Source organism: Hippoglossus hippoglossus, chromosome 1 (assembly GCF_009819705.1).
Source record: "Hippoglossus hippoglossus isolate fHipHip1 chromosome 1, fHipHip1.pri, whole genome shotgun sequence".
Lineage (NCBI taxonomy): Eukaryota > Metazoa > Chordata > Actinopteri > Pleuronectiformes > Pleuronectidae > Hippoglossus > Hippoglossus hippoglossus.
The window spans coordinates 9,127,583-9,138,486 of record NC_047151.1 but is presented as its reverse complement, the minus strand read 5'-3'; the positions used below and the strand labels follow the sequence as shown (position 1 = coordinate 9,138,486).

Here is a 10,904-nt window from a genome sequence, read left to right as displayed (position 1 = left end):
ACTCACACTACTGGTCTCTCATGCTGTTTCAGTGCTACTCCTACAAACCAAAATGACATTTCTATCACCAGCAAGACATTTATCTTGCATGGCCACACTGATATCACAGCCACATGTGGATATTCAGAGATGCACAAATTTAAATCCCTCCACCTTGATACCAACTGCAGAAGACGGAGACAAACATGACTGCATAGCAGAAACATCACAACAATATTCCCCCAGGCCAGATCTTATAGACCATCCACTAGAAACAGGAGATGTAGTATTTGTTGATGGGTCTGCTAAAAAGGATGACAGAGGCACAAACAGGGTGGGATATGCTGTGGTAACGGAGAACAAAATTCTTAAAGCAGAGAGACTCCCAGGAAATTATTCTGCACAAGCAGCCGAATTAGTGGCATTAACAGAGGCATGTAAACTGTATAAAGGAAGAAAGGTGACAATATATACTGATAGCCAGTATGCATTTGCCACATTGCATGTGTTCTGTAAACAGTGGCAGCAGAGAGGAATGAAAACGAGCACAGGTAAGCCTGTGACACACGCACAGCTGTTGCAAGATCTGCTAGTAGCTGTGTTACTTCCTCAAGAAGTGGCCGTTTGCAAATGCGCTGCACACAAAAAGGGAGATGATCTAATCACGCGCGGAAATACATTCGCAGACATCTCAGCAAAAGCTGCAGCCATGAAAAAACAGGAACAGATAGACACACACTTCTCGGCTGATGCTACAGTATTACACGACATGCAACACGCAGCCACTACCCAAGAAAAACAGGGCTGGCTGAAAAAAGGAGCCAAACTTGTAGATGATATCTACACATGACCTGAAGGAAAACCTATCCTTCCAAAATCATTATACAAATGGGCTGCTATATTGAGCCATGGGCCTTGCCATGTCTCAGGAGGGATGGTGGGCCTAGTAAACAAGCAATATACAACCTATGGTTACAATCTCTATTCTAAAAAATTTTGTGCAGCATGTGTCACATGTGCGAGACATAATCCACAAGGAAACATAAGACCAAGGCGAGGGGCTTTTCCCACTCCACCGTATCCGTTTCATACCGTCCACATGGACTTCATTGAGTTAAGCACTTGCCAACAATACAAATATTGTTTAGTGATAATAGATGCATACTCCAAATGGGTTGAGATCATACCTACCAAACATCCAGATGCGATCACAGTAGCAAAAGCATTATGCAAACGCATCATACCCACGTTTGGCATTCCACAAATCATCAGAAGTGACAATGGAAGTCATTTTGTAAACGATGTAGTAAAAAAGATGTCTGCATGTTTGAAAATGGACTTGAAACACCATTGTAGTTATCATCCTCAAAGTGCTGGACTAGTGGAACGCAATAATGGCACCATAAAAAGTAATTTAAGAAAGTGTGTAGAAGAGACAGGAAGACCATGGGTGGAGTGCCTTGACTTAGTAACGTTAAGCATGCACATTACACCTACAGCAAACAACTCGCTAACACCATTTTAAATATTGTATGGACGCCCATATTACATACCTGATTTCACCTTGGAAACAGCTGTACCAAATGAAGAACAAACGCTTGCTGACTATATGAAAGCCACCCTACTCACGAGAGAAGTGAAAAGTGCAAATGATCTGCCAAACGATCCTTTCTCTTTGCAGGTTCCAAAAGTGACCGTGGGAGATTTCGTGTTCATCAAGGCGATAAAAAGGAAGCACTGGAACAGCCCACGGTGGGAGGGACCGCATCAAGTACTGCTCACAACACCCACTGCAGTAAAGATCGCTGAGAGAGGAACCTGGATACATCTCTCCCACTGCAAAAAAGCGACACAGGGGACCGGTGACGCCACTGGTTAGGAGGGGAAGCCTGACTACAAAGGGGGGTTATCAAATAGTGGTAACTCGTCTCAACGTCAGTGAAGTAACCAACGTATCCCCTAACCGATAGGGCACTCACTGGAAACCTGGTTTGTATAAATGCAATTATGGAGACTGTTTGCGATGGGAGTATGTTGTGTCCTCACAGGTTTGTGGCTGACGGGAGATGGAGACAACACTGCAAGGAAGAAAAGAGAAGTTCTGACGGGACATGACATAGCCCACAACACATGGTATCGTAATGCTAACCTGACAGCTTACAAGACTAACATGACCGACTGTTACGTATGTAGTTTCGTCCCACACCATGCTGATTCCAACCTGTTCTGGACACCAGAACCCGAGATGGAGGTCAACACGCTGTGTATAACTGCGTTCTGGCACCTGCAAATGACCGGGAGTGACCAAAATTTCACTCAGTGGCTACCAAATTGTACTAAGAGTCAACCTATTGAGGAATGGCGAGACCCTAAAGACTACACCAAAAAGACTAACCGAACTAATCTAGAGGGAGTAACACCCGCCCGTTATCCAACCAAGTCTCCCTTCTGTTTCTCTATGACTTGTAGTGAGACTCAACGTAACCCACAGAACGTAATAATTCCCGCTACCAAGTACCTGGGTAAGTCAGATTGTCTGGTAACTCTAAAAGTAGCTGGTAACACAGATCAGAATGAGGAATATTGGCATCCACTGTATAACGGCAGCTCTCCCAGTAAACACTGTAACCGCGTTGGAGTTCACTGCAACATGAATCCCGCACCAATAAATTGGACGGCGGTCGGAAAAAGAGCTGAAGTACAGGGATGGCAAAGCATACCTACACTGTGGATGTTTTTACCTGGCACGTATGGTTACCCCAGTCCAACCACTCATGTGTGGGTATGTGGCCAAAAGATGTATTTGTACCTCCCTAACAAGTGGTGTGGAACTTGTCATTTGGCCAGACTAGTTCCTGCAGTCGTAGTGATACCTGCAGCTAAAGTCTCAAAGGCTATGGCCGAGGGCCTAAAACGAGGAATACGATCCGTAGACAAAATCCCCAAGAAAAACGGAGACCCGCTGATAAAAGATGTAAGAGGTGTGTTCATGACAATGTTCCCAATGTATGGTGTGGCATATTTGGCCCACAGGATGAACGACCTGCACGCCATTGTAGAAGACATAGCTGAGTCTCTGGAAGGGGTCCTCAAACATCTAGTGGAGGACCCTGAAAAGAGGGCAATGCGAGCCATGATTCTGCAGAACAGACTAGCACTCGACTACCTATTAGCTAACCAGGGAGGGGTGTGTGAACTCATAGGTGACCAGTGCTGTATTTTCATTCCTGACCCGACTGGCAATCTCACCAATATGCTTAACAAAGTGACTGAATTGCGGAAACACCTGACAGACGGAAAAGATGACAAGTGGAGTCCATGGACATGGATGTCCTCTGGAGGGTTCCTCCAAGTCGTGGGGAAAATCCTCATCCCTGTTGGTGCTGTTCTGCTCCTGTTCTGTGCTTTCATGAGCTGTGTATTACCATGCCTTCGAGTTATGATTAACAAAGCCATAGGTCAATCTGTTACTGCTGTAATGATGAGTGAAGAGTATATAACTCTGCTTCACAGCCCTGATGGAGATGGTGATGTCGACCCTGAGGATGATGACACTGAAATATAGCAACATTGAAAGACCAAACTTTTCCCTTGGAGTGTAAAGAAAATTAAGGTGTTATGAAAATGATGGTCACGCAGAAAACTTGCAAAAGAGATGCTATGACTTGACAAAGAGGATTTGACATTCATTAATGATAAACAGGAGGGAAATGTTAGAAGAATTGTATATAAAATTATCATGTGCTGAATGTACTGCTGATACAAAGTGTGACAGTCTGACTCAGAGGTGCAGTCTAGCACCTCTGTACACAATAACCGCAGACAGTCTTGTTGTTGTACTGAATTATGTTTCCTGCCATATAAGGAAATGTACCCAAAAACAGGGAAACACGCCTGGAGAGATGTGACAGTCAAGACGTTTTGCAAATGTAACCCCACCTATACTTTGTAACTGAGCTTTTGAATAAATACACTGTACACGGGAAGTACCGTCGAAGTTGGCTGCGACCTACTCAGAGGTGCGGACTTCCCTTGCAAGTGAAAACTAAGTACTTGTCTATGTGTGGTGTTTGATTCAGTGAATTCTTACAGCATTGTTATATGTCTGGGTGAAATTCCCTCGACACAACCACAGTTACACACAACGTCTGCTTAGCAAGGGGAATTTAAAAATAAAAATGTTCAAAGACAAATTAATTTCTAAAATTATTTCTCTCTCTAAAAATGTATTATTATTATTGTGCATCAAGATGACACAACCACTGATATGCAATAAGCAGCCAACCACGGTTACACGAAGCACTAGTAAACCTGCTTGGCAATGTCGCAAGGGAATAAAAATAATTTTCAACAAAAATAAATTTCCAAAATTTTTTCTTTCCTGAAAATTAAATTGGATTATTCAATCAATCAATCAAATTTTATTTGTATAGCCCATATTCACAAATCACAATTTGTCTCATAGGGCTTTAACATGGTGTGACATCCTCTGCCCTTAACCCTCAACAAGAGTAAGGAAAAACTACTTAAAAACCCTTTTAACAGGGAAAAAAGAACGTAGAAACCTCAGAGAGAGCCACATGTGAGGGATCCCTCTCCCAGGACGGACAGAAGTGCAATGGATGTCAAGTGTAAAGGAGAACATCAAGATAAAGGTTTTAGCAGCATTGATTAGGGTAAACATTTTGAAGTATAACTGAAGGTCAGTGAATTGGTGGATTAATGTCATTAATGGTCAAGTGTCTGAGGAGAAATACTATGTATCGAGCAGTCCTGCTGCAATCATAGTCCATGGTCAGCAGCCAGCAAGATCATGATCCACCATCAAGATCGGATGCCACTATAGTCCACAGTCATTGTCCACTGCCGCCATTAGGATCCATCATCAGCTGCCACCTCGGTCGTGGTCCACTACCAGTATCTGATGCCAACACGATAAAGGATCTGCCTTTATTATCACGATCAGCCAGCACGATGCAGAATCCGCCATACTGGATCCACCATTACGACCTCTGATACGTGATCCACAGATCCTAATCCATGATGTGGCCACAGCCGCGGCCCTGGATCTGCGGACGATAAGGCAAAGGGACTCCGGGGAAGAAGTCAAGTCAGTAACATGTATTGATGGGATATGAATTCCTTTGATGTGATAACGATTGAGAAGAGGAAGGAGAAGCTGGAAAGAGAAGCTCCGTGTGTCATGTGTCCCCCGACCTTCTAGACCTATAGCAGCCTAACTAAGAGCAGGTCTAGGACAAGCCTGGACCAGCTCTAACTATAAGCTTTATCAAAAAGGAAGGTTTTAAGCCTACTCTTAAACGTACAGATGGTGTCTGCCTCCCGAACTGAAAGTGGGAGATGATTCCACAGGAGAGGAGCTTGATAGCTGAAAGCTCTGGCTCCTACTCTACTTTTAGAGACTTTAGGGACGACAAGTAAGCCTGAATTCTGGGAGCGCAGTGCTCTAGTGGGTTGATAAGGTACTAACAGCTCTTTAAGATATAATGGTGCCATATTGTTAAGGGCCTTGAAGGTGAGGAGGAGAATTTTAAATTCTATTCTAGATTTAACCGGAAGCCAGTGTAGCGAAGCTAATACTGGAGAAATGTGCTCTCTTTTCTTGGTTCTTGTCAGGACACGTGCTGCGGCATTTTGGACAAGCTGCAGAGTCTTTAACGACTTACTGCTGGAGCCTGATAATAAGGAATTACAATAATCCAGTCTGGATGTAACAAAGGCGTGGATTCGTTTTTCTGCATCCTTTTGAGAAAGGACATGTCTGATTTTGGAGATATTACGCAAGTGAAAAAAGGCTGTCCTAGAAATTTGTTTTAAGTGAGAATTAAAGGATAAATCAGGATCGAAGATCACTCCCAAGTTCCTGACTGTTTCATTGGAAGCAAGGGCAATGTCGTCTAGCGCAGCTATATTGTTAGATAATGTATCTCTAAGGTGTTTAGGGCCAAGTATTAGAACCTCTGTTTTATCTGAGTTTAATAAGAGAAAATTGCGGGTCATCCAGGTTTTTATCTCCTTGAGACATGCTTGGAGTTTAGTTATTTGATTACTTTGTTCAGGTTTTATGACAAGTATAACTGGGTGTCATCCGCATAGCAGTGGAAATTTACAGAGTGTGTCCTGATAATGTTTCCAAGTGGAAGCATATATAATGAGAATAAAATTGGGCCGAGCACAGAGCCTTGTGGAACACCATGGTTAACTTTGGTGCGCACAGATGACTCATCATTAATTTGCACGAATTGGGAGCGGTCTGAAAAATAGGATTTAAACCATTTTAGGGCGGTTCCTTTAATGCTAATTAACTGTTCTAGTCTCTGTAATAAAATATTATGGTCAATTGTGTCAAATGCTGCACTAAGATCTAACAGAACGAGGACAGACACAAACCCCTGATCTGAAGCTATTAGAAGATCATTAGTGACTTTTGCCAAGGCTGTCTCTGTGCTGTGATTGGCTCTAAACCCTGACTGAAAGTCTTCATATATATTATTTTCCTGGAGAAACTCACACAGCTGATTGGCTACAACTTTTTCTAGGATTTTAGACAGGAAGGGGAGATTAGATATCGGACGATAATTGGCTAAAACCTCTGGGTCTAAGGTGGGTTTTTTGAGGAGGGGTTTGATTACAGCTATTTTAAAAGACTGTGGTACATATCCTGATGATAATGACAGATGTATTGTGTTCAGTAATGAACTGTCAATTAGGGGCAGAATTTCTTTAAGTAATTTTGTAGGAATGGGGTCTGAGATACAAGTTGTTGGTTTAGAAGATGAGATTTTTGACGTTTTTAACCTATTTTGGACGTCATACCAAAGTATGACTTATTTTCTTTTTTTTTTCTCATATTTTGGACGAAATACAAAACTGTGTTTTTAGGTGCTTTCTAGCGACTTTTTGACGTTTTTAACCTATTTTGGACGTCATTCCAAAGTATGACTTTTTTTCATTTTTTTTTCTCATATTTTGGACGAAATACAAAACTGTGTTTTTAGGTGCTTTCTAGCGACTTTTTGACGTTTTTAACCTATTTTGGACGTCATTCCAAAGTATGACTTTTTTTCATTTTTTTTTCTCATATTTTGGACGAAATACAAAACTGTTTTTTTAGGTGCTTTCTAGCGACTTTTTGACGTTTTTAACCTATTTTGGACTTCATACCAAAGTATGACTTTTTTTCATTTTTTTTTCTCATATTTTGGACGAAATACAAAACTGTGTTTTTAGGTGCTTTCTAGAGACTTTTTGACGTTTTTAACCTATTTTGGACGTCATACCAAAGTATGACTTTTTTTCATTTTTTTTCCTCATATTTTGGACGAAATACAAAACTGTTTTTAGGTGCTTTCTAGCGACTTTTTGACGTTTTTAACCTATTTTGGACGTCATTCCAAAGTATGACTTTTTTTCATTTTTTTTTCTCATATTTTGGACGAAATACAAAACTGTGTTTTTAGGTGCTTTCTAGCGACTTTTTGACGTTTTTAACCTATTTTGGACGTCATTCCAAAGTATGACTTTTTTTCATTTTTTTTTCTCATATTTTGGACGAAATACAAAACTGTTTTTTTAGGTGCTTTCTAGCGACTTTTTGACGTTTTTAACCTATTTTGGACTTCATACCAAAGTATGACTTTTTTTCATTTTTTTTTCTCATATTTTGGACGAAATACAAAACTGTGTTTTTAGGTGCTTTCTAGAGACTTTTTGACGTTTTTAACCTATTTTGGACGTCATACCAAAGTATGACTTTTTTTCATTTTTTTTCAAATATTTTGGACGAAATACAAAACTGTGTTTTTAGGTGCTTTCTAGCGACTTTTTGACGTTTTTAACCTATTTTGGACGTCATACCAAAGTATGACTTTTTTTCATTTTTTTTCCTCATATTTTGGACGAAATACAAAACTGTTTTTAGGTGCTTTCTAGCGACTTTTTGACGTTTTTAACCTATTTTGGACGTCATTCCAAAGTATGACTTTTTTTCATTTTTTTTTCTCATATTTTGGACGAAATACAAAACTGTGTTTTTAGGTGCTTTCTAGCGACTTTTTGACGTTTTTAACCTATTTTGGACTTCATACCAAAGTATGACTTTTTTTCATTTTTTTTCCTCGAAATACAAAACTGTGTTTTTAGGTGCTTTCTAGCAACTTTTTGACGTTTTTAACCTATTTTGGACTTCATACCAAAGTATGACTTTTTTTCATTTTTTTTTCTCATATTTTGGACGAAATACAAAACTGTGTTTTTAGGTGCTTTCTGGCGACTTTTTGACGTTTTTAACCTATTTTGGACGTCATACCAAAGTATGACTTATTTTCTTTTTTTTTTCTCTTATTTTGGACGAAATACAAAACTGTGTTTTTAGGTGCTTTCTAGCGACTTTTTGACGTTTTTAACCTATTTTGGACGTCATACCAAAGTATGACTTTTTTTCATTTTTTTTTCTCATATTTTGGACGAAATACAAAACTGTGTTTTTAGGTGCTTTCTAGCGACTTTTTGACGTTTTTAACCTATTTTGGACGTCATACCAAAGTATGACTTTTTTTTCATTTTTTTTCCTCATATTTTGGACGAAATACAAAACTGTGTTTTTAGGTGCTTTCTAGCGACTTTTTGACGTTTTTAACCTATTTTGGACGTCATACCAAAGTATGACTTTTTTTCATTTTTTTTTCTCATATTTTGGACGAAATACAAAACTGTGTTTTTAGGTGCTTTCTAGGCACGTTTTTAACCTATTTTGGACGTCATACCAAAGTATGACTTTTTTTTCATTTTTTTTTTCTCATATTTTGGACGAAATACAAAACTGTGTTTTTAGGTGCTTTCTAGCGACTTTTTGACGTTTTTAACCTATTTTGGACGTCATACCAAAGTATGACTTTTTTTCATTTTTTTTTCTCATATTTTGGACGAAATACAAAACTGTGTTTTTAGGTGCTTTCTAGCGACTTTTTGACGTTTTTAACCTATTTTGGAGGTCATTCCAAAGTATGACTTTTTTTCATTTTTTTTTCTCATATTTTGGACGAAATACAAAACTGTGTTTTTAGGTGCTTTCTAGCGACTTTTTGACGTTTTTAACCTATTTTGGACGTCATTCCAAAGTATGACTTTTTTTCATTTTTTTTTCTCATATTTTGGACGAAATACAAAACTGTGTTTTTAGGTGCTTTCTAGCGACTTTTTGACGTTTTTAACCTATTTTGGACGTCATTCCAAAGTATGACTTTTTTTCATTTTTTTTTCTCATATTTTGGACGAAATACAAAACTGTGTTTTTAGGTGCTTTCTAGCGACTTTTTGACGTTTTTAACCTATTTTGGAGGTCATTCCAAAGTATGACTTTTTTTCATTTTTTTTTTCTCATATTTTGGACGAAATACAAAACTGTGTTTTTAGGTGCTTTCTAGCGACTTTTTGACGTTTTTAACCTATTTTGGACGTCATACCAAAGTATGACTTTTTTTCATTTTTTTTCTCATATTTTGGACGAAATACAAAACTGTGTTTTTAGGTGCTTTCTAGCGACTTTTTGACGTTTTTAACCTATTTTGGACGTCATTCCAAAGTATGACTTTTTTTCATTTTTTTTTCTCATATTTTGGACGAAATACAAAACTGTGTTTTTAGGTGCTTTCTAGCGACTTTTTGACGTTTTTAACCTATTTTGGACGTCATACCAAAGTATGACTTTTTTTCATTTTTTTTTCTCATATTTTGGACGAAATACAAAACTGTGTTTTTAGGTGCTTTCTAGCGACTTTTTGACGTTTTTAACCTATTTTGGACGTCATTACCAAAGTATGACTTTTTTTCATTTTTTTCCCTCATATTTTGGACGAAATACAAAACTGTGTTTTTAGGTGCTTTCTAGCGACTTTTTGACGTTTTTAACCTATTTTGGAGGTCATTCCAAAGTATGACTTTTTTTCATTTTTTTTTCTCATATTTTGGACGAAATACAAAACTGTGTTTTTAGGTGCTTTCTAGCGACTTTTTGACGTTTTTAACCTATTTTGGACGTCATACCAAAGTATGACTTTTTTTCATTTTTTTTCCTCATATTTTGGACGAAATACAAAACTGTGTTTTTAGGTGCTTTCTAGCGACTTTTTGACGTTTTTAACCTATTTTGGACGTCATACCAAAGTATGACTTTTTTTCATTTTTTTTCTCATATTTTGGACGAAATACAAAACTGTGTTTTTAGGTGCTTTCTAGCGACTTTTTGACGTTTTTAACCTATTTTGGACGTCATACCAAAGTATGACTTTTTTTCATTTTTTTTTCTCATATTTTGGACGAAATACAAAACTGTGTTTTTAGGTGCTTTCTAGCGACTTTTTGACGTTTTTAACCTATTTTGGACGTCATACCAAAGTATGACTTTTTTTCATTTTTTTTTCCTCATATTTTGGACGAAATACAAAACTGTGTTTTTAGGTGCTTTCTAGCGACTTTTTGACGTTTTTAACCTATTTTGGACGTCATACCAAAGTATGACTTTTTTCATTTTTTTTCTCATATTTTGGACGAAATACAAAACTGTGTTTTTAGGTGCTTTCTAGCGACTTTTTGACGTTTTTAACCTATTTTGGACGTCATACCAAAGTATGACTTTTTTTCATTTTTTTTTCTCATATTTTGGACGAAATACAAAACTGTGTTTTTAGGTGCTTTCTAGCGACTTTTTGACGTTTTTAACCTATTTTGGAGGTCATTCCAAAGTATGACTTTTTTTCATTTTTTTTTCTCATATTTTGGACGAAATACAAAACTGTGTTTTTAGGTGCTTTCTAGCGACTTTTTGACGTTTTTAACCTATTTTGGACGTCATACCAAAGTATGACTTTTTTTCATTTTTTTTTCTCATATTTTGGACGAAATAC

General features: G+C 38.1%; 1 protein-coding gene across 1 annotated transcript; it reads left to right on the top strand.

Moving 5' to 3' along the window:
* The first annotated feature begins 2,125 nt into the window (after window positions 1-2,125).
* LOC117768950 lies at window positions 2,126-3,565 on the top strand. Its single transcript, XM_034597478.1, has 2 exons — window positions 2,126-2,908; window positions 3,053-3,565. Exons 1-2 carry the CDS (start codon window positions 2,150-2,152, stop codon window positions 3,542-3,544), a joined length of 1,251 nt encoding a protein of 416 aa, XP_034453369.1. The 5' UTR covers window positions 2,126-2,149; the 3' UTR covers window positions 3,545-3,565.
* The last annotated feature ends 7,339 nt before the right edge of the window (window positions 3,566-10,904 follow it).

What these genes read in the sequence shown, in the direction of transcription:
- LOC117768950 (XM_034597478.1), top strand. Translation starts at nt 2,150, where the DNA reads ATGACCGACTGTTACGTATGTAGTTTCGTCCCACACCATGCTGATTCC. An exon ending in TAAAACGAGGAATACGATCC is followed by an intron (nt 2,909 to 3,052) that starts GTAGACAAAATC and finishes GACATAGCTGAG; the next exon opens with TCTCTGGAAGGGGTCCTCAA.